Source organism: Carcharodon carcharias, chromosome 27, assembly GCF_017639515.1.
Source record: "Carcharodon carcharias isolate sCarCar2 chromosome 27, sCarCar2.pri, whole genome shotgun sequence".
Taxonomy (NCBI): Eukaryota; Metazoa; Chordata; class Chondrichthyes; order Lamniformes; family Lamnidae; genus Carcharodon; species Carcharodon carcharias.
Genome location: NC_054493.1, coordinates 4,286,392 through 4,311,391, shown reverse-complemented (window position 1 = coordinate 4,311,391; position 25,000 = coordinate 4,286,392). Strand labels below are relative to the sequence as shown.

At 55.9% G+C, this 25,000-nt stretch overlaps 1 protein-coding gene across 1 annotated transcript in view; it reads left to right on the top strand.

The window, feature by feature from the left end:
* The window catches only part of psme1 (proteasome activator subunit 1), a 54,858-nt gene that overhangs the window by 17,367 nt on the left and 12,491 nt on the right, over nt 1-25,000 (top strand). Inside the window, exon 9 of the mRNA XM_041176028.1 lies at nt 993-1,047. Coding sequence (XP_041031962.1) covers nt 993-1,047 — 55 coding nt within the window. The remainder of the gene's footprint in view (nt 1-992; nt 1,048-25,000) is intronic.

The following is a 25,000-nucleotide window of genomic DNA, read 5'->3' as shown; positions in this document are numbered from 1 at the left end:
CCTGTAGTGAGCGGGAGAGTGAAACTTGCTCCCGTAGTGAGCAGGAGAGTGAACCTCACTCCGATCGTGAGCGGGAGAGTGAACTTCACTCCGATAGTGAGTGGGAGAGTGAACCTCACTCCTGTAGTGAGCGGGAGAGTGAACCTCACTCCTGTAGTGAGCGGGAGAGTGAACCTCACTCAGAGGCTGGGAATCCTGCAGAGAGTAACTCACCTCCTGACTCCCCCCTCAAAGCCTGTCCACCATCTACAAGGCACAAGTCAGGAGTGGGATGGGACATTCCCCACTTTGCCTGGATGAGTTGCAGCTCCCACAACACTCGAGAAGCTCGACACCGTCCAGGACAAAGCAGCCCCCGCTTGATCGGCACCCCATCCACAAACATTCACTCCCTCCACCCACCGACGCACAGTAGCAGCAGCGTGTGTACCATCTACAAGATGCACTGCAGCAACTCACCAAGGCTCCTTCGACAGCGCCGCCCAAACCCACGACCTCTACCATCTAGAAGGACAAGGGCAGCAGACACACGGGGAACACCCACCACCTGGAAGTTCCCTCTCCGAGCCCCTCACCATCCCGACTTGGAAATATATCGTCCGTTGCTTCACTGTCGCTGGGTCAAAATCCTGGAACTCCCTCCCTAACAGCGCTGTGGGTGTACCTACACCACACAGGGGACAAAATCCTGGAACTCCCTCCCTAACAGCACCGTAGGTGTACCTACACCAAAGGGGACAAAATCCTGGGACTCCCTCCCTAACAGCGCCGTGGGTGTACCTACACCACACAGGGGGGACTGCAGCGGTTCAAGGAGGCAGCTCACCCACCAACCTCCTCGAGGGGGCAATTAGGGAGGGGTAATAAACGCTGGGCAAGGCCAGCGACGCCGCCCCCACCCCCACACCCCCACACAAACACACACACACACACACTCTTCCTCTCTCACACTCACACTCTCTCTCTCTCCCTCTCTCTCTCTGCTCCTGCAGGTACTTCCTTGATCGGGGTGATGCAGTAGCTAAGGCAGCCAAGCAGCAGCACGTGGTGAGTCTAGCCGGAAGTCGCCCTCTGGCCTTCTTGACCCAGGCCGCACTTAGCAGTGCTGTCCACCCCACAAGCCCCCCCACCCTCCCGACTCTCTCCCTCTCTCTCTCTCTCTCTCTCTCCCTCTCCTCCCGCCTCCCAGTCTCTTTGCTGTTGGTGGTTGGGCGGGGGGTGGGTGTCGGGATTAAAGGGACATTCCTTTAGTAAGGAGGTAGGAAATGGGAATAAGGAGGAGACCATTCGACCCAGCGATTGGTGTGCGTCGTCTGTAAGGTCAGCTACCGCTCCGTGGCTCCCCTCGAGACAGCCCTTGACGCCCAGCGTGGAACGGTTAGGGTTGGGGGTCCGGGAGTATCCCCTCCCCCACGCCCAAGTCAACGACACAACGTGCGTCCTCCACTCCAGTGGCTGGAACTCCGAACCCTACCTAACACATCCCATTCCCCCATCGCCCACGTACTCCCTGAGACACACCAAAGCCCGACCCGGCAGCACCTCGATTATAAACCCCTCCCTATCCCTGTAACCTCCTCCAGCCCCCTACACCCCTCCCTATCTCTGTAACCACCTCCAGCCCCTACACCCCTCCCTATCTCTGTAACCTCCTCCAGCACCTACACCCCTCCATATCTCTGTAACCTCCTCCAGCCCCTACACCCCTCCCTACCTCTGTAACCTGTCCAGCCCCTACACCCCTCCCTATCTCTGTAACCTCCTCCAGTCCCCTACACCCCTCCCTATCTATGTAACCTCCTCCAGCCTCTACACCTCTCCCTATCTCTGTAACCTCCTCCAGCCCCTACACCCCTCCCTATCTCTGTAACCTCCTCCAGCCCCTACACCCCTCCCTATCTCTGTAACCTCCTCCAGCCCCTACACCCCTCCCTATCTCTGTAACCTCCTCCAGCCCCTACACCCCTCCCTATCTCTGTAACCTCCTCCAGCCCCTACACCCCTCCCTATCTCTGTAACCACCTCCAGCCCCTACACCCCTCTCTTTCTCTGTAACCTCCTCCAGCCCCTACACCCCTCCCTATCCCTGTAACCACCTCCAGCCCCTACACCCCTCCCTATCTCTGTAACCTCCTCCAGCCCCTACACCCCTCCCTATCTCTGTAACCTCCTCCAGCCCCTACACCCCTCCCTATATCTGTAACCTCCTCCAGCCCCTACACCCCTCCCAATCTCTGTAACAACCTCCAGCCCCTACACCCCTCCCTATCTCTGTAACAACCTCCAGCCCCTACAACCCTCCCTATCTCTGTAACCTCCTCCAGCACCTACAACCCTCCCTATCGCTGTAAACTCCTCTGGACACTACAACCCTCCCTATCTCTGTAACCACCTCCAGCCCCCTACAACACTCCCATTCTCTGAGACCCCCTCCAGCATCTACAACCCTCCCTATCCCTGTAACCAACTAAAGTCCCCTACACCCCTCCCTATCTCTGTAACCTCCTCCAGCCCCTACACCCCTCCCTATCTCTGTAACCTCCTCCAGCCCCTACACCCCTCCCTATCCCTGTAACCTCCTCCAGCCCCCTACACCCCTCCCTATCTCTGTAACCTCCTCCAGCCCCTACACACCTCCATATCTCTGTAACCTCCTCCAGCCCCCTACACCCTCCCTATCTCTGTAACCTCCTCCAACCCCTACAAACATCCCTATCCCTGTAAACTCCTCGATCCCCCTACAATTGCTCGCTATCTCATAAACCTCCTCCAGCCACCAAGAAACCTCCCTATCCCTCGAGCCTACTCCAGACACTACAACCTTCCATGTCTCTGTAACCTCCGACAGACCCTACAACCCTCCCTATATCTGTAACATCCTCCAGCCACTACACCCCTCCCTATCTCTGTAACCACCTCCAGCCCCTACACCCCTCCCTATCTCTGTAACCACCTCCAGCCCCTACACCCCTCCCTATCTCTGTAACCTCCTCCAGCCCCTACACCCCTCCCTATCTCTGTAACCTCCTCCAGCCCCTACACCCCTCCCTATCTCTGTAACCTCCTCCAGCCCCTACACCCCTCCCTATATCTGTAACCTCCTCCAGCCCCTACACCCCTCCCAATCTCTGTAACAACCTCCAGCCCCTACACCCCTCCCTATCTCTGTAACAACCTCCAGCCCCTACAACCCTCCCTATCTCTGTAACCTCCTCCAGCACCTACAACCCTCCCTATCGCTGTAAACTCCTCTGGACACTACAACCCTCCCTATCTCTGTAACCACCTCCAGCCCCCTACAACACTCCCATTCTCTGAGACCCCCTCCAGCATCTACAACCCTCCCTATCCCTGTAACCAACTAAAGTCCCCTACACCCCTCCCTATCTCTGTAACTTCCTCCAGCCCCGTACACCCCTCCCTATCTCTGTAACCTCCTCCAGCCCCCTACAACCCTCCCTATCTCAGTAACTTCCTCCAGCCCCCTACACCCCTCCCTATCTCTGTAACCTCCTCCAGCCCCCTACATCCTTCCCCATCTCTGTAACCTCATCCAGCCCCTACACCCCTTCCTATCTCTGTAAGTTCCTCCAGCCCCCTACACCCCGCCCTATCTCTGTAACCACCTCCAGCCCCTACACCCCTCCATATCTCTGTAACCTCCTCCAACCCCTACAAACATCCCTATCCCTGTAAACTCCTCGATCCCCCTACAACTGCTCGCTATCTCATAAACCTCCTCCAGCCACCAAGAAACCTCTCTATCCCTCGAGCCTACTCCAGACACTACAACCTTCCATATCTCTGTAACCTCCTACAGACCCTACAACCCTCCCTATCTCTGTAACCTCCTCCAACCCCTACACCCCTCCCTATCTCTGTAACCTCCTCCAGCCCCTACACCCCTCCCTATCTCTGTAACAACCTCCAGCCCCTACACCCCTCCCTATCTCTGTAATAACCTCCAGCCCCTACAACCCTCCCTATCTCTGTAACCTCCTCCAGTCGCTACACCCCTCCCTATCTCTGTAACCTCCTCCAGCCCCTACACCCCTCCCTATCTCTGTAACCTTCTCCAGCCCCTACACAACTCCCTATCTCTATAACCTCCTCCAGCCCCTACACCACTCCCTATTGATATAACTTCCTCCAGCCCCTACATCCCTCCCTATCTCTGTAAACTCCTCCACCCCCTGCAAACCTACCTACCTCTGTAACCTGTCCAGCCCCTACACCCCTCCATATCTCTGTAACCTCCTCCAACCCCTACAAACATCCCTATCCCTGTAAACTCCTCGATCCCCCTACAACCGCTCACTATCTCATAAACCTCATCCAGCCACCAAGAAACCTCCCTATCCCTCGAGCCTACTCCAGACACTACAACCTTCCATATCTCTGTAACCTCCTACAGACCCTACAACCCTCCCTTTATCAGTAACCTCCTCCAGCCACTACACCCCTCCATATATCTGTAACATCCTCCAACACCTACAAACCTCCCTATCTCTGTAAAAACCTCCAGCCCCTACAACCCTCCTTATCTCTGTAACAACCTCCAGCCCCTACACCCCTCCCTATCTCTGTAACCTCCTCCAGCCCCTACACCCCTCCCTATCTCTGTAACCTTCTCACGCCCCTACACCCCTCCCTATCTCTATAACCGCCTTCAGCCCCTACATCCCTCCCTATCTCTGTAACCTCCTCCAGCCCCTACAACCCTCCCTATCTCTGTAAACTCCTCCAGCCCCTACACCCCTCCCTATCTCTGTATCCTCCTCCAGCCCCTAAACCCCTCCCTATCTCGGTAACCTCCTCCAGCCCCTACACCCCTCCCTATCTCTATAACCCCCTCCAGCCCCTAAACCCCTCCCTATCTCTGTACACCACTCCCATTCCCTGTCACCTCCTGCAGCATCAACAAAACTCCCTACCTCTGTAACCTCCTCCAGCCCCTGCAACCCTCCCAATCTCAGTAACCTCCTCCAACCCCTACAAACAGCCCTATCCCTGTAAACTCCTCGATCCCCCTACAATTGCTCGCTATCTCATAAACCTCCTCCAGCCACCAAGAAACCTCCCTATCCCTCGAGCCTACTCCAGACACTACAACCTTCCATATCTCTGTAACCTCCTACAGACCCTACAACCCTCCATATATCTGTAACATCCTCCAACACCTACAGACCTCCCTATCTCTGTAAAAACCTCCAACCCCTACACCCTCCCTATCTCTGTAACCTCCTCCAGCCACTACACCCCTCCATAAATCTGTAAACTCCTCCAGCCCCCTACACCCCTCCCTCTCTCTGTAACCTCCTCCAGTCCCCTACACCCCTCCCTATCTATGTAACCTCCTCCAGCCTCTACACCTCTCCCTATCTATGTAACCTCCTCCAGCATCTACACCTCTCCCTATCTCTGTAACCTCCTCCAGCCCCTACACCCCTCCCTATCTCTGTAACCTCCTCCAGCCCCTACACCCCTCCCTATCTCTGTAACCTCCTCCAGCCCCTACACCCCTCCCTATCTCTGTAACCTCCTCCAGCCCCTACACCCCTCCCTATCTCTGTAACCTCCTCCAGCCCCTACACCCCTCCCTATCTCTGTAACCACCTCCAGCCCCTACACCCCTCTCTATCCCTGTAACCTCCTCCAGCCCCTACACCCCTCCCTATCTCTGTAACCACCTCCAGCCCCTACACCCCTCCCTATCTCTGTAACCTCCTCCAGCCCCTACACCCCTCCCTATCTCTGTAACCTCCTCCAGCCCCTACACCCCTCCCTATATCTGTAACCTCCTCCAGCCCCTACACCCCTCCCAATCTCTGTAACAACCTCCAGCCCCTACACCCCTCCCTATCTCTGTAACAACCTCCAGCCCCTACAACCCTCCCTATCTCTGTAACCTCCTCCAGCACCTACAACCCTCCCTATCGCTGTAAACTCCTCTGGACACTACAACCCTCCCTATCTCTGTAACCACCTCCAGCCCCCTACAACACTCCCATTCTCTGAGACCCCCTCCAGCATCTACAACCCTCCCTATCCCTGTAACCAACTAAAGTCCCCTACACCCCTCCCTATCTCTGTAACCTCCTCCAGCCCCTACACCCCTCCCTATCTCTGTAACCTCCTCCAGCCCCTACACCCCTCCCTATCCCTGTAACCTCCTCCAGCCCCCTACACCCCTCCCTATCTCTGTAACCTCCTCCAGCCCCTACACACCTCCATATCTCTGTAACCTCCTCCAGCCCCCTACACCCTCCCTATCTCTGTAACCTCCTCCAACCCCTACAAACATCCCTATCCCTGTAAACTCCTCGATCCCCCTACAATTGCTCGCTATCTCATAAACCTCCTCCAGCCACCAAGAAACCTCCCTATCCCTCGAGCCTACTCCAGACACTACAACCTTCCATGTCTCTGTAACCTCCGACAGACCCTACAACCCTCCCTATCACTGTAACCACCTCCAGCCACATACACCCCTCCCTATCTCTGTAACCACCTCCAGCCCCTACACCCCTCCCTTTCTCTGTAACCACCTCCAGCCACATACACCCCTCCCTATCTCTGTAACCTCCTCCAGCCCCTACACCCCTCCCTATCTCTGTAACCTCCTCCAGCCCCTACACCCCTCCCTATCTCTGTAACCTCCTCCAGCCCCTACACCCCTCCCTATCTCTGTAACATCCTCCAGCCCCTACACCCCTCCCAATCTCTGTAACAACCTCCAGCCCCTACACCCCTCCCTATCTCTGTAACAACCTCCAGCCCCTACAACCCTCCCTATCTCTGTAACCTCCTCCAGCACCTACAACCCTCCCTATCGCTGTAAACTCCTCTGGACACTACAACCCTCCCTATCTCTGTAACCACCTCCAGCCCCCTACAACACTCCCATTCTCTGAGACCCCCTCCAGCATCTACAACCCTCCCTATCCCTGTAACCAACTAAAGTCCCCTACACCCCTCCCTATCTCTGTAACTTCCTCCAGCCCCGTACACCCCTCCCTATCTCTGTAACCTCCTCCAGCCCCCTACAACCCTCCCTATCTCAGTAACTTCCTCCAGCCCCCTACACCCCTCCCTATCTCTGTAACCTCCTCCAGCCCCCTACATCCTTCCCCATCTCTGTAACCTCATCCAGCCCCTACACCCCTTCCTATCTCTGTAAGTTCCTCCAGCCCCCTACACCCCGCCCTATCTCTGTAACCACCTCCAGCCCCTACACCCCTCCATATCTCTGTAACCTCCTCCAACCCCTACAAACATCCCTATCCCTGTAAACTCCTCGATCCCCCTACAACTGCTCGCTATCTCATAAACCTCCTCCAGCCACCAAGAAACCTCTCTATCCCTCGAGCCTACTCCAGACACTACAACCTTCCATATCTCTGTAACCTCCTACAGACCCTACAACCCTCCCTATCTCTGTAACCTCCTCCAACCCCTACACCCCTCCCTATCTCTGTAACCTCCTCCAGCCCCTACACCCCTCCCTATCTCTGTAACAACCTCCAGCCCCTACACCCCTCCCTATCTCTGTAATAACCTCCAGCCCCTACAACCCTCCCTATCTCTGTAACCTCCTCCAGTCGCTACACCCCTCCCTATCTCTGTAACCTCCTCCAGCCCCTACACCCCTCCCTATCTCTGTAACCTTCTCCAGCCCCTACACAACTCCCTATCTCTATAACCTCCTCCAGCCCCTACACCACTCCCTATTGATATAACTTCCTCCAGCCCCTACATCCCTCCCTATCTCTGTAAACTCCTCCACCCCCTGCAAACCTACCTACCTCTGTAACCTGTCCAGCCCCTACACCCCTCCATATCTCTGTAACCTCCTCCAACCCCTACAAACATCCCTATCCCTGTAAACTCCTCGATCCCCCTACAACCGCTCACTATCTCATAAACCTCATCCAGCCACCAAGAAACCTCCCTATCCCTCGAGCCTACTCCAGACACTACAACCTTCCATATCTCTGTAACCTCCTACAGACCCTACAACCCTCCCTTTATCAGTAACCTCCTCCAGCCACTACACCCCTCCATATATCTGTAACATCCTCCAACACCTACAAACCTCCCTATCTCTGTAAAAACCTCCAGCCCCTACAACCCTCCTTATCTCTGTAACAACCTCCAGCCCCTACACCCCTCCCTATCTCTGTAACCTCCTCCAGCCCCTACACCCCTCCCTATCTCTGTAACCTTCTCACGCCCCTACACCCCTCCCTATCTCTATAACCGCCTTCAGCCCCTACATCCCTCCCTATCTCTGTAACCTCCTCCAGCCCCTACAACCCTCCCTATCTCTGTAAACTCCTCCAGCCCCTACACCCCTCCCTATCTCTGTATCCTCCTCCAGCCCCTAAACCCCTCCCTATCTCGGTAACCTCCTCCAGCCCCTACACCCCTCCCTATCTCTATAACCCCCTCCAGCCCCTAAACCCCTCCCTATCTCTGTACACCACTCCCATTCCCTGTCACCTCCTGCAGCATCAACAAAACTCCCTACCTCTGTAACCTCCTCCAGCCCCTGCAACCCTCCCAATCTCAGTAACCTCCTCCAACCCCTACAAACAGCCCTATCCCTGTAAACTCCTCGATCCCCCTACAATTGCTCGCTATCTCATAAACCTCCTCCAGCCACCAAGAAACCTCCCTATCCCTCGAGCCTACTCCAGACACTACAACCTTCCATATCTCTGTAACCTCCTACAGACCCTACAACCCTCCATATATCTGTAACATCCTCCAACACCTACAGACCTCCCTATCTCTGTAAAAACCTCCAACCCCTACACCCTCCCTATCTCTGTAACCTCCTCCAGCCACTACACCCCTCCATAAATCTGTAAACTCCTCCAGCCCCCTACACCCCTCCCTATCTCTGTAGCCTCCTCCAGCCCCTACACCCCTCCCTTAATCTGCAACCTCCTCCAGCCCCCTACACCCCTCCCTATCTATGTAACCTCCTCCTGCCCCTACACCCTTCCCTATCTCTGTAACATTCTCCAGCCCCCTACACCCCTCCCGATCTCTGTCCCCCCCTCCAGCACTTACACCCCTCCCTATCTCTGAAACCTCCTCCAGCCGCTACACCCCTCCCTATCTCTGTAACCTCCTCCAGCCGCTACACCCCTCCCTATCTCTGTAACCTCCTCCAGCCCCTACACACCTCCCTATCTCTGTAACCTCCTCCAGGCCCTACACTCCTCCCTATCTCTGAAACCTCCTCCAGCCACTACACCCCTCCCTATCTCTGTAACCTCCTCCAGCCACTACACCCCTCCCTATCTCTGTAACCTCCTCCAGCACCTACACCTCTCCCTATCTCTGTAACCTCCTCCAGCCCCTACACCCCTCCCTATCTCTGTAACCTCCTCCAGCCCCAACAACCCTCCCTATCTCTGTAACCTCCTCCAGCCCCTACACCCCTCCCTATCTCTGTAACCTCCTCCAGCCCCTACACCCCTCCCTATCTCTGTAACCTCCTCCAGCCCCTACAAACCTCACTATCTCTGTAACCTCCTCCAGCCCCTACAAACCTCACTATCTCTGTAACCTCCTCCAGTCCCTACACCCCTCCCTATCTCTGTAACCTCCTCCAGGCCCTTCACCCCTCCCTATCTCCGTAAGCTCTCCAGCACCCAAGACCCCTCCCTATCTCTGTAAACTCCTCCAGCCCCCTACAACCCTCCATATCTCTGTGAAAAACTCAAGCTCCCTACACCCCTCCCTGTCTCTGTAACCTCTTCTAGCCCCTGCACCCGTCCCTATCTCTGTCACCCCCTCCAGCCCCTACACACCTCCCTATCTCTGTCACCCCCTCCAGCCCCTACACACCTCCCTATCTCTGTCACCCCCTCCAGCCCCTACACACCTCCCTATCTCTGTAACCTCCTCCAGCCCCTACACCCCTCCCTATCTCTGTCACTTCCTCCAGCCCCTACACCCCTCCCTATCTCTGTCACCCCCTCCAGCCCCTACACCCCTCCCTATCTCTGTATCCTCCTCCAGACCACTACACCCCTCCCTATCTCTGTATCCTCCTCCAGCCCCTACACCCCTCCCTATCTCTGTAACCTCCTCCAGCCCTTACACCCCTCCCTATCTCTGTAACCTCCTCCAGCCCCCCTACACCCCTCCCTATCTCTGTAACCTCCTCCAGCCCCTTAAACCCTCCCTATCTCTGTAACCTCCCCCAGCATCTACACCCCTCCCTATCTCTGTAACCTCCCCCAGCATCTACACCCCTCCCTATCTCTGTAACCTCCTTCAGCCCCTATCCCCTCCCTTTCTCTGTAACCTCCTCCAGCCCCTACACCCCTCCCTATCTCAGTAACCTCCTCCAGCCCCTACACCCCTCCCTATCTCTGTAACCTTCTCCAGCCCCTACACCCCTCCCTATCTCTGTAACCTCCTCCAGCTCCTACACCCCTCCCTATCTCTGTAACCTCCTCCAGCACTGGGAATCCTCCCTATCTCTGTCACCTACTCTAGCCCCCTACACACATCCCTATGTCTGTAACCTCCTCCAGCACCTACAACCCTCCCTATTGCTGTAAACTCCTCTGGACACTACAACCCTCCCTATCTCTGTAACCTCCTCCAGCCCCCTACACCCCTCCCTATCTCCGTAACCTCATCCAGCCCCTGCAACCCTCCCTATCTCTGTAACCTCCTCCAGCCCCTACACCCCTCCCTATCTCTGTAACCTCCTCCAGAGCCTTACAACCCTCCCTATCTTTGTAACCTCATAGAGCACCCTACACCCCTCCCTATCTCTGTAACCTCCTCCAGACCCTACACCCCTCGCTATCTCTGTAACCTCCTCCAGCCCCTACAACACTCCCTATCTCTGTAACCTCCTCCAGCCCCAACAACACTCCCTATCTCTGTAACCTCCTCCATCCCCCTGCAACCCCTCCCAATTTCATAAACCTCCTCCGGCCACCAACAACCCTCCGTATCCCAGAACCTCCTCCAGACACTATACCTCTCCCTATCTCTGTAACCTCCTACAGCTCCCTGCAACCCTCCCTATCTCTGTAACCTCCTCCAGACCCCTACACCCCTCCCTATCTCTGTAACCTCCTCCAGCTCCCTGCAACCCTCCATATCTCTGTAAACTCCTCCAGCTCCCTGCAACCCTCCCTATCTCTGTAACATCCTCCAGCCCCTACAAACCTCTCTTTCTCTGTAACCTCCTCCAGCCCCTACAACACTCCCTATCTCTGTAACCTCCTCCAGTCCCTACACCCCTACCTATCACTGTAACCTCCTCCAGCCCCTACACCCCTCCCTATCTCTGTAACCTCTCCAGACCCCAACACCCCTCCCTATCTCTGTAACCTCCTCCATTCCCTACACCCCTCCCTATCTCTGTAACCTCCTCCAGCCCCTACACCCCTCCCTATCTCTGTAACCTCTCCAGCCCCCAACACCCCTCCCTATCTCTGTAACCTCCTCCAGCCCCCTACAACCCACCCTCTCTTTGTCACCTCCTCTTGCCCCTGCACCCCTCCCTATCTCTGTGACCACCTCAAGCTCCCTACACACCTCCCTATCTCTGCAACCTCCTCCAGCACCTACGCCACTCCCTATCTCTGTAACCTCCTCCAGCCTCTATACCCCTCCCTAATTCTGAAAACTATTCCAGCCCCCTACAACCCTCCCTATCTCTGTAGTCTCCTCCAGCTTCTATACCCCTCTCTAACTCTGTAACCTATTCCAGCCCCCTACACCCCTCCCTATCTCTGTAACCTCCTCCAGCCCCTACACCCCACCCTATCTCTGTAACCTCCTCCAGCCCCTACACCCCTCCCTATCTCTGTAACCTCCTCCAGTCCCTACACCCCTCCCTATCTCTGTAACCTCCTCCAGCCCCTACACCCTCTCTATCTCTGTAACCTCCTCCAGCCCCTACACCCTCCCTATCTCTGTAAGCTCATCCAGTCCCAACAACAGTCCCTATCTCTGGAAACTCCATCAGCCCCTACATCCCTCCCTATCTATGTGACCACATCCAAACCCCTCCAACACTCCCTATGTCTGCAACCTGCTCCAGTCCCATACACCCATCCGTATCTCTGTAACCTCCTCCAGACCCTTACACCCCTCCCTATCTCTGTAAACTCCTCCAGCCCCTACACCCCTCCCTATCAATGTAACCTCCTCCAGCCCCCTAAATCCCTCCCTATCTCTGTATCCTCCTCCAGACCCTTACAACCCTCCCTATCTTGTAACCTCCTAGAGCACCCTACACCTCTCCCTATTTCTGTAACCTCCTCCAGCCCCTACACCCCTCCCTATCTCTGTAACCTTCTCCAGCCCCTACTACCCTCCCTATCTCAGTAAACTCCTCCAGCCCCCACACCCCTCCCTATCTCTGTAACCTCCTCCAGCACTGGGAATCCTCCCTACCTCTGTCACCTACTCTAGCCCCCTACACACATCCCTATGTCTGTAACCTCCTCCAGCACCTACAACCCTCCCTATCGCTGTAAACTCCTCTGGACACTACAACCCTCCCTATCTCTGTAACCTCCTCCAGCCCCCTACACCCCTCCCTATCTATGTAACCTCCTCCTGCCCCTACACCCCTCCCTATCTCCGTAACCTCATCCAGCCCCTGCAACCCTCCCTATCTCTGTAACCTCCTCCAGCCCCTACACCCCTCCCTATCTCTGTAACCTCCTCCAGAGCCTTACAACCCTCCCTATCTTTGTAACCTCATAGAGCACCCTACACCCCTCCCTATCTCTGTAACCTCCTCCAGACCCTACACCCCTCCCTATCTCTGTAACCTCCTCCAGACCCTACACCCCTCGCTATCTCTGTAACCACCTCCAGCAACTACACCCCTCCCTATCTCTGTAAACTCCTACAGCGCCTACACCCCTCCCTATCTCTGTAACCTCCTCCAGCCCCTACAACACTCCCTATCTCTGTAACCTCCTCCAGCCCCTACAACACTCCCTATCTCTGTAACCTCCTCCAGCCCCAACAACACTCCCTATCTCTGTAACCTCCTCCATCCCCCTGCAACCCCTCCCAATTTCATAAACCTCCTCCGGCCACCAACAACCCTCCGTATCCCAGAACCTCCTCCAGACACTATACCTCTCCCTATCTCTGTAACCTCCTACAGCTCCCTGCAACCCTCCCTATCTCTGTAACCTCCTCCAGACCCCTACACCCCTCCCTATCTCTGTAACCTCCTCCAGCTCCCTGCAACCCTCCATATCTCTGTAAACTCCTCCAGCTCCCTGCAACCCTCCCTATCTCTGTAACATCCTCCAGCCCCTACAAACCTCTCTATCTCTGTAACCTCCTCCAGCCCCTACAACACTCCCTATCTCTGTAACCTCCTCCAGTCCCTACACCCCTCCCTATCTCTGTAACCTCCTCCAGCCCCTACACCCCTCCCTATCTCTGTAACCTCTCCAGCCCCCAACACCCCTCCCTATCTCTGTAACCTCCTCCATTCCCTACACCCCTCCCTATCTCTGTAACCTCCTCCAGCCCCTACACCCCTCCCTATCTCTGTAACCTCTCCAGCCCCCAACACCGCTCCCTATCTCTGTAACCACCTCCAGCCCCCTACAACACTCCCATTCCCTGAGACCCCCTCCAGCATCTACAACCCTCCCTATCCCTGTAACCAACTAAAGTCCCCTACACCCCTCCCCATCTCTGTAACCTCCTCCAGCCCCCTACAACCCTCCTTATCTCTGTAACCTCCTCCAGCCCCCTACAACCCTCCCTATCTCTGTAACCTCCTCCAGTCACTACACCTCTCCCTATCTGTGTAACCTCCTCCCGCCCCTACACCTCTCCCTATGTCTGTAAAATTCTCCAGCCCCTACACCCCTCCCTATCTCTGTAACCTCCTCCAGCCCCTACACCCCACCCTATCTCTGTAACCTCCTCCAGTCCCTACACCCCTCCCTATCTCTGTAACCTCCTCCAGTCCCTACTCCCCTCACTATTGCTGTAACTTCCTCCAGCCCCTACACCCCTCCCTATCTCTGTAACCTCCTCCAGCCCCTACACCCTTCCCTATCTCTGTAACCTCCTATAGCCCCTACACCCCTCCCTAAATCTGTAACCTCCTCCAGCCCCGTACACCCCCCATCTCTTTAAACTCCTCCAGCCCCTACACCCCTCCCTATCTCTGTAACCTCCTCCAGCCCCCTACACCCCTCCCTATCTCTGTCACCCCCTCCAGCACCTACACCCCTCCCTATCTCTGTCACCCCCTCCAGCACCTACACCCCTCCCTATCTCTGTAACCTGCTCCTGCCCCAACACCCCTCCCTATCTCTGTAACCTTCTCCAGCCCCTACACCCCTCCCTAAATCTGTAACCTCCTCCAGCCCCTACACCCATCCCTATCTCTGTAACCTCCTCCAGCCCCCTACACCCCACCCTATCTCTGTCACCCCCTCCAGCACCTACACCCATCCCTATCTCTGTCACCCCCTCCAGCACCTACACCCCTCCCTATATCTGTAAACACCTCCAGCCCCTACACCCTCCCTATCCCTGTAACCTCCTCCAGCCCCTACAACCCTCCTATCTCTGTAACCTCCTCCAGCCCCTACACCCCTCCCTATCTCTGTAACCTCCTCCAGAGCCTTACAACCCTCCCTATCTTTGTAACCTCATAGAGCACCCTACACCCCTCCCTATCTCTGTAACCTCCTCCAGACCCTACACCCCTCGCTATCTCTGTAACCTCCTCCAGCCCCTACAACACTCCCTATCTCTGTAACCTCCTCCAGCCCCAACAACACTCCCTATCTCTGTAACCTCCTCCATCCCCCTGCAACCCCTCCCAATTTCATAAACCTCCTCCGGCCACCAACAACCCTCCGTATCCCAGAACCTCCTCCAGACACTATACCTCTCCCTATCTCTGTAACCTCCTACAGCTCCCTGCAACCCTCCCTATCTCTGTAACCTCCTCCAGACCCCTACACCCCTCCCTATCTCTGTAACCTCCTCCAGCTCCCTGCAACCCTCCATATCTCTGTAAACTCCTCCAGCTCCCTGCAACCCTCCCTATCTCTGTAACATCCTCCAGCCCCTACAAACCTCTCTATCTCTGTAACCTCCTCCAGCCCCTACAACACTCCCTATCTCTGTAACCTCCTCCAGTCCCTACACCCCTACCTATCACTGTAACCTCCTCCAGCCCCTACACCCCTCCCTATCTCTGTAACCTCTCCAGACCCCAACACCCCTCCCTATCTCTATAACCTCCTCCATTCCCTACACCCCTCCCTATCTCTGTAACCTCCTCCAGCCCCTACACCCCTCCCTATCTCTGTAACCTCTCCAGCCCCCAACACCCCCCCCTATCTCTGTAATCTCCTCCAGCCCCCTACAACCCACCCTCTCTTTGTCACCTCCTCTTGCCCCAGCACCCCTCCCTATCTCTGTGACCACCTCAAGCTCCCTACACACCTCCCTATCTCTGCAACCTCCTCCAGCACCTACGCCACTCCCTATCTCTGTAACCTCCTCCAGCCTCTATACCCCTCCCTAATTCTGAAAACTATTCCAGCCCCCTACACCCCTCCCTATCTCTGTAACCTCCTCCAGCCCCTACACCCCTCCCTATCTCTGTAACCTCCTCCAGCCCCTACACCCTCCCTATCTCTGTAAGCTCATCCAGTCCCAACAACAGTCCCTATCTCTGGAAACTCCATCAGCCCCTACATCCCTCCCTATCTATGTGACCACATCCAAACCCCTCCAACACTCCCTATGTCTGCAACCTGCTCCAGTCCCATACACCCATCCGTATCTCTGTAACCTCCTCCAGACCCTTACACCCCTCCCTATCTCTGTAAACTCCTCCAGCCCCTACACCCCTCCCTATCAATGTAACCTCCTCCAGCCCCCTAAATCCCTCCCTATCTCTGTATCCTCCTCCAGACCCTTACAACCCTCCCTATCTTGTAACCTCCTAGAGCACCCTACACCCCTCCCTATTTCTGTAACCTCCTCCAGCCCCTACACCCCTCCCTATCTCTGTAACCTTCTCCAGCCCCTACTACCCTCCCTATCTCAGTAAACTCCTCCAGCCCCCACACCCCTCCCTATCTCTGTAACCTCCTCCAGCACTGGGAATCCTCCCTACCTCTGTCACCTACTCTAGCCCCCTACACACATCCCTATGTCTGTAACCTCCTCCAGCACCTACAACCCTCCCTATCGCTGTAAACTCCTCTGGACACTACAACCCTCCCTATCTCTGTAACCTCCTCCAGCCCCCTACACCCCTCCCTATCTATGTAACCTCCTCCTGCCCCTCCACCCCTCCCTATCTCCGTAACCTCATCCAGCCCCTGCAACCCTCCCTATCTCTGTAACCTCCTCCAGCCCCTACACCCCTCCCTATCTCTGTAACCTCCTCCAGAGCCTTACAACCCTCCCTATCTTTGTAACCTCATAGAGCACCCTACACCCCTCCCTATCTCTGTAACCTCCTCCAGACCCTACACCCCTCGCTATCTCTGTAACCACCTCCAGCAACTACACCCCTCCCTATCTCTGTAAACTCCTACAGCGCCTACACCCCTCCCTATCTCTGTAACCTCCTCCAGCCCCTACAACACTCCCTATCTCTGTAACTTCCTCCAGCCCCTACAACATTCCCTATCTCTGTAACCTCCTCCAGCCCCAACAACACTCCCTATCTCTGTAACCTCCTCCATCCCCCTGCAACCCCTCCCAATTTCATAAACCTCCTCCGGCCACCAACAACCCTCCGTATCCCAGAACCTCCTCCAGACACTATACCTCTCCCTATCTCTGTAACCTCCTACAGCTCCCTGCAACCCTCCCTATCTCTGTAACCTCCTCCAGACCCCTACACCCCTCCCTATCTCTGTAACCTCCTCCAGCTCCCTGCAACCCTCCATATCTCTGTAACATCCTCCAGCCCCTACAAACCTCTCTTTCTCTGTAACCTCCTCCAGCCCCTACAACACTCCCTATCTCTGTAACCTCCTCCAGTCCCTACACCCCTCCCTATCTCTGTAACATCCTCCAGCCCCTACACCCCTCCCTATCTCTGTAACCTCTCCAGCCCCCAACACCCCTCCCTATCTCTGTAACCTCCTCCATTCCCTACACCCCTCCCTATCTCTGTAACCTCCTCCAGCCCCTACACCCCTCCCTATCTCTGTAACCTCTCCAGCCCCCAACACCGCTCCCTATCTCTGTAACCACCTCCAGCCCCCTACAACACTCCCATTCCCTGAGACCCCCTCCAGCATCTACAACCCTCCCTATCCCTGTAACCAACTAAAGTCCCCTACACCCCTCCCCATCTCTGTAACCTCCTCCAGCCCCCTACAACCCTCCCTATCTCTGTAACCTCCTCCAGCCCCTACACCCCTCCCTATCTCTGTAACCTGCTCCAGCCCCTACACCCCTCCCTATCTCTGTAACCTCCTCCAGCCCCTACACCCCACCCTATCTCTGTAACCTCCTCCAGTCCCTACACCCCTCCCTATCTCTGTAACCTCCTCCAGTCCCTACTCCCCTCCCTATCTCTGTAACCTCCTCCAGCACCTATGCCACTCCCTACGTCTGTAACCTCCTCCAGCCCCCAAACCCATCCCTATCTCTGTGACCTTCTCCAGCCCCCAAACCCCTCCCTATCTCTGTAACCTCCTCCAGCCCCAACACCCCTCCCTATGTCAGTAACTTCCTCCAGCCCCTACAACCCTCCCTATCTCTGTAACCTGCTCGGGCCCCTGCACCCCTCCCTATCTCTGTAACCTCATCCAGCCCCTACACCCCTCACTATCTCTGTAACCTCCTCCAGTCCTTAAACCCTTCAATATTTCGGTGATCACCTCCAGCCAATATAGCCCTCCCAATCTCTTTAACCTCCCCCAGCACCGACAACATTCCCTATCTCTGTAACCTCCTCCACCCCCTTCACCTCTCCCTATCTCTGTAACCTCCTCCAGAGCCTACACCGCTCCCTATCTCAGTAACCTCCTCCAGCCCCTACACCCCTCCCTATCTCTGTATCCTCCTCCAGCCCCTACACCCCTCCCTATCCTTGAAACCTCATCCAGCACCGGGAACACTCCCTATCTCTGTAACCTCCTCCAGCACCTACAACCCTCCCTATCTCTGTAACCTCCTCCAGCACCTACAACCCTCCCTATCTCTGTAACCACCTCCAGAACCTACACCCCTCCCTACCTCTGTAACCACCTCCAGCCCTACACCCCTCCATATCTCAGCAACTTCATCCAACCCCTACAAACAGCCCTATCCCTGTAAACTCCTCGATCCCCCTACAACCGCTCGCTATCTCATAAACCTCCTCCAGCCACCAAGAAACCTCTCTATCCCTCGAGCCTACTCCAGACACTACAACCTTCCATATCTCTGTAACCTCCTACAGACCCTACAACACTCCCTATCTCTGTAACATCCTCCAACACCTTCAAACCTCCCTATCTCTGTAACATCCTCCACAACTACAAACCTCCCTATCTCTGTAAAAACCTCCAGCCCCTACACCCCTCCCTATCTCTGTAACAACCTCCAGCCCCCTACACCACTCCCTATCTCTGTAACCTCCTCCAACCACTACACCCCTCCCTATCTCTGTAACCTCCTCCAGCCCCTACACCCCTCCCTATCTCTGTAAACTCCTCCAGCCCCTACATCCCTCCCTATCTCTGTAACCTCCTCCAACCACTACAACCCTCCCTATCTCTGTAACCTCCTCCAGCCCCCTACACCCCTCCCTATCTGTGTAACCTCCTCCTGCCCCTACACCCCTCCCTATCTCTGTAACAACCTCCAGCCCCTACACCACTCCCTATCTCTGTAACCTCCTCCAACCACTACACCCCTCCCTATCTCTGTAACCTCCTCCAGCCCCTACACCCCTCCCTATCTCTGTAAACTCCTCCAGCCCCTACATCCCTCCCTATCTCTGTAACCTCCTCCAACCACTACAACCCTCCCTATCTCTGTAACCTCCTCCAGCCCCCTACACCCCTCCCTATCTGTGTAACCTCCTCCTGCCCCTACACCCCTCCCTATCTCTGTAACATTCTCCAGCACCTACACCCCTCCCTATCTCTGGAACCTCCTCCAGCCCCAACAACCCTCCATATCTCTGAAACCTCCTCCAGCCACTACACCCCTCACTATCTCTGTAACCTCCTCCAGCCACTACACCCCTCCCTATCTCTGTAACCTCCTCCAGCCCTGACAACCCTCCCTTTCTCTGTAACCTCCTCCAACCCCCTTCACCCCTCCCTATCTCTGTAACATCCTCCAGTCCCCTACAACCCTCCCTATCTCTGTAACCTCCTCCATCCCCCTGCAACCACTCCCAATTTCATAAACCTCCTCCAGCCACCAACAACCCTTCGTATCCCTCAACCTCCTCCAGACACTGTACCCCTCCCTATCTCTGTAACCTCCTCCAGCTCCCTGCAACCCTCCCTATCTCTGTAACCTCCTCCAGCCCCTACAAACCTCACTATCTCAGTAACCTCCTCCAGAGCCTACAACCCTCCGTATCTCTGTAACCTCCTCCAGTCCGTACACCCCTCCCTATCTCTGCAACCTCCTCCTGCACCTACACCTTTCCCTATCTCTGTAACCTCTTCTAGCCCCTGCACCCCTCCCTATCTCTGTAACCTCCTCCAGCCTCTATACCCCTCCCTAACTCTTAAACCTATTCCAGCCCACTACAACCCTCCCTATCTCTGTAACCTCCTCCAGCCTCTACACCCCTCCCTATCTCTGTAACCTCCTCCAGCCCCCTACACCCCTCCCTATCTCTGAAACCTCCTCCAGCCCCTACATCCATCCCTATTTCGGTAATCACCTCCAGCCCCTACACCCCTCCCTATCTCTGTAACCTCCTCCATCCCCCTACACACCTCCCTATCTCTGTAACCTCCTCCAGCCCCCTACACCCCTCCCTATCTCTGTAACCTCCTCCAGCCCCTACACCCCTCCCTATCTCTGTAACCTCCTCCAGCCCCTACACCCCTCCCTATCTCTGTAACCTCCTCCAACCCCTACAACCCTCCCTATCGCTGTAACCTCCTCCAACCCCTACACCCCTCCCTATCGCTGTAAACTCCTCTGGACACTACAACACTCCCTAAATCTGCAACCACCTCCAGCCCCCTACAACACTCCCATTCTCTGAGAACCCCTCCAGCATCTACAACCCTCCCTATCCCTGTAACCAACTAAAGTCCCCTACACACCTCCCTATCTCTGTAACTTCCTCCAGCCCCCTACACCCCTCCCTATCTCTGTAACCTCCTCCAGCCCCTACACCACTCCCATTCCCTGTCACATCCTCCAGCACCTACAACCCTCCCTATCACTGTAACCTCCTCCAGCCCCTCCACCCCTCCCTATCTCTGTAAACTCCTCCAGCCACTACTCCCCTCCCTATCTCTGTAACCTCCTCCAGCCCCTACACCCCTCCCTATCTCTGTAACCTCCTCCAGCCCCTACACCCCTCCCTATCTCTGTAACCTCTTCCAGCCCCAACAACCCTCCCTATCTCTGAAACCTCCTCCAGCCCCTACAACCGTCCCTATCTCCGTAACCTCCTCCAGCCCCTACACCCCTCCCTATCTCTGTAACCTCCTCCATCCCCCTGCAACCCCTCCCAATTTCATAAACTCCTCCGGCCACCAACAACCCTCCGTATCCCGGAACCTCCTCCAGACACTATACCCCTCCCTATCTCTGTAACCTCCTCCAGCTCCCTGCAACCCTCTTTATCTCTATAACCACCTCCAGCCCCTACAACACTCCCTATCTCTGTAACCTCTGCAGCCGCCAACACCCCTCCCTATCTCTGTAACCTCCTCCAGCCCCCTACAACACACCCTCTCTTTGTCACCTCCTCCAGCACCTACACCCCTCCCTATCTCTGTAACCTCCTCCAGCCACTACACCCCTCCCTATCTCTGTAACCTCCTCCAGCCCCTACACCCCTCCCTATTGCTGTAACTTCCTCCAGCCCCTACACTCCTACCTATCTCTGTAACCTCCTCCAGCCCCGACAACCCTCCCTATCTCTGTAACCTCCCCCAGCATCTACGCCCCTCGCTATCTCTGTAACCTCCCCCAGCCCCTACACCCCTCCCTATCTCTGAAACCTCCTCCAGCCCCTACACCCCTCCCTATCTCTGTAACCTCCTCCAGCCCCGACAACCCTCCCTATCTCTGTAACCTCCCCCAGCATCTACACCCCTCGCTATCTCTGTAACCTCCCCCAGCCCCTACACCCCTCCCTATCTCTGAAACCTCCTCCAGCCCCTCCACCCCTCCCTATCTCTGTAACCTCCTCCAGCCCCTACACCCCTCCCTATCTCTGTAACCTCCTCCAGCCCCCTACAACACTCCCATTCTCTGAGACCCCCTCCAGCATCTACAACCCTCCCTATCCCTGTAACCAACTAAAGTCCCCTACATCCCTCCCTATCTCTGTAACTTCCTCCAGCCCCCTACACCCCTCCCTATCTCTGTAACCTCCTCCAGCCCCCTACATCCCTCCCTATCTCTGTAACCTCCTCCAGCCCCCTACGTCCTTCCCTATCTCTGTTACCTCCTCCAGCCCCTGCAACCCTCCCTATCTCTGTAACCTCCTCCAGCCCCTACACCCCTCCCTAAATCTGTCACCCCCTCCAGCACCTACAACCCTCCCTATCTCTGTAACCTCCTCCAGCCCCTACACGTCTCCCTATTGCTGTAACTTCCTCCATGCCCTACACCCCTCCCTATCTCTGTAACCTCCTCCAGCTCCCTGCAACCCTCCCTATCTCTGTAACCTCCTCCAGCCCCTACACCCCTCCCTATCTCTGTAACCTCCTCCAGCTCCCTGCAACCCTCCCTATCTCTGTAACCTCCTCCAGCCCCTACAAACCGCACTATCTCTGTAACCTCCTCCAGCCCCCTACAACCCACCCTCTCTTTGTCACCTCCTCCAGCCCCTACACCCCTCCCTATCTCTGTGACCACCTCAAGTTCCCTACACTCCTCCCTATCTCTGAAACCTCCTCCAGCCACTACACCCCTCCCTATCTCTGTAACCTCCTCCAGCCCGTACAACCCTCCCTATCTCTGTAACCTCCTCCAGCCACTACACCTCTCCCTATCTCTGTAACCTCCTCCAGACCCTACACCCCTCCCTATTGCTTTAACTTCCTCCAGCCCCTACATCCCTCCCTATCTCTGTAACCTCCTCCAGCCCCAACAACACTCCCTATCTCTGTAACCTCCTCCAGCCCCCTACACCCGTCCCTATCTCTGTAACCTCCTCCAGCCCCGACAACCCTCCCTATCTCTGTAACCTCCTCCATCCCCCTGCAACCCCTCCCAATTTCATAAACCTCCTCCGGCCACCAACAACCCTCCGTATCCCAGAACCTCCTCCAGACACTATACCCCTCCCTATCTCTGTAACCTCCTCCAGCCCCTACGCCCCTCCCTCTCTCTGTAACCTCCTCCAGTCCCTGCACCCCTCCCTATCTCTGTAACCTCCTCCAGCTCCCTGCAACCCTCCCTATCTCTGTAACCTCCTCCAGCTCCCTGCAACCCTCCCTATCTCTGTAACCTCCTCCAGTCCTTACACCCCTCCCTATCTCTGTAATCTCCTCCAGTCCCTTCACCCCTCCCTATCTCTGTAACCTCTCCAGCCCCCAACACCCCTCCCTTCCTCTGTCACCTCCTCCAGCCCCTACACCCCTCCCTATCTCTGTAACCTCTTCTAGCCCCTACACCCCTCCCTATCTCTGTAACCTCCTCCAGCCCCCTACACCCCTCCCTATCTCTGTAACCTGCTCCAGCCCCCTACACCCCTCCCTATCTCTGTAACCACCTCCCGCCCCCTACACCCCTCCCTATCTCTGTAACCTCCTCCAGCCCCCTAAATCCCTCCCTATCTCTGTAACCTCCTCCAGACCCTTACACCCCTCCCTATCTCTGTAAACTCCTCCAGCCCCCTAAATCCCTCCCTATCTCTGTAACCTCCTCCAGACGCTTACACCCGTCCCTATCTCTGTAACCTCCTCCAGCCCCTACACCCCTCCCTATCTCTGTAACCTCCTTCTGCCCCCTACACCCCTCCCTATCTCTGTAACCTCCTCCAGCCCCCTACACCCCTCCCTATCTCTGTAACCTCCTTCAGACCCTTACACCCCTCCCTATCTCTGTAAACTCCTCCAGCCCCCTACACCCTCCCTATCTCTGTAACCTCCTCCAGTCCCTACACCGCTCCCTATCTCTGTAACCTCCTCCAGTCCCTACACCCCTCCCTATCTCTGTAACCTCCTCCAGTCCCTACACCCCCCCTATCTCTGTAACCTCCTCCAGACCCTTACAACCCTCCCTAACTTTGTAACCCCCTAGAGCAATCTGCACCCCTCCCTATCTCGGAAACCTCCTCCAGCCCCTACATCCCTCCCTATTTTGGTAACCCCCTCCTGACCCCAACAACCCTCCTTATCTCTGTAACCTCCTCCAGCACCTACACTCCTCCCTATCTCTGTAACCTCCTCCAGACCCTACACCCCTCCCCATCTCTGTAACCTCCTCCAGCCCCTACACCCCTCCCTATCTCTGTAACCTCTTCCAGTCCCTACAACCCTCCCTATCTCTGTAACCTCCTCCAGCCCCTACACACCTCCCTATCTCTGTAACCTCCTCCATACTCTGCACCCCTCCCTCTCTCTGTAACCACCTCCAGCCCCCAACACCCCTCCCTATCTCTGAAACCTCCTCCAGCCCCTACACCCTTCCCTATCTCTGAAACCTCCTCAAGCCCCTACTCCCCTCCGTATCTCTGTAACCTCCTACTGCCCCTACACCCCTCCCTATCTCTGTAACCTCCTCCAGCCCCTTCTACCCTCCCTATCTCAGTAACCTCCTCCAGCCCCTACAACCCTCCCTATCTCTGTAACCTCCTCCAGCCCCTACACCTCTCCCTATCTCTGTAACAACCTCCAGCCCATACAACCCTCCCTATCTCTGTAACCTCCTCCAGTCGCTACACCCCTCCCTATCTCTGTAACCTCCTCCATCCCCTACACCCCTCCCTATCTCTGTAACCTCCTCCAGCCCCTACACCCCTCCCTATCTCTGTAACCTCCTTCAGCCCCCTACACCCCTCCCTATCTATGTAATCTCATCTAGCCCCTACAACACTCCCTATCTCTGTAACATCCTCCAGCCACTACTTCACTCCCTATCTCTGTAACCTCCTCCAGCCCCCTACACCCCTCCCTATCTCTGTAAACTCCTCCAGCTCTCCGCAACCCCCCCTATCTCTGTAACCTCCTCCAGCTCCCTGCAACCCTCCCTATCTCTGTAACCTCCTCCAGCCCCTACAAACCTCACTATCTATGTAACATCCTCCAGCCCCTACAATACTCCCTATCTCTGTAACCTCCTCCAGACCCTTACAACCATCCCTACCTTTGTAACCTCCTAGAGCACCCTACACCCCTCCCTATCTCTGTAACCCCCTTCAGCCCCTACAACCCTCCCTATCTCTGTAACCTCCTCCAGCCCTTACACCCCTCCCTATCTCTGTAACCTCCTCCAGCCAATACAACCCTCCCTATCTTTGAAACTTCCTCAAGCCACTACACCCCTCCCTATCTCAGAAACCTCCTCCAGCCACTACACCCCTCCCTATCTCTGTAACCTCCTCCAGCCCCTACACCCCTCCCTATCTCTGTAACCTCCTCCAGCCCCTACACCCCTCCCTATCTCTGTAACCTCCTCCAGCCCCGACACCCCTCCCTATCTCTGTAACCTCCTCCTGCTTGGCAGGGAACCCTCATCTCTGGAATTACCTCCCTCAACCTCTCTGTCCCCCTCTCTTCCTCTCTCTCACTCCTCCTTTCACATGCATCCTCCCTCTTTCCTTGTGCTTAATGTTGCCTGTCCCTGA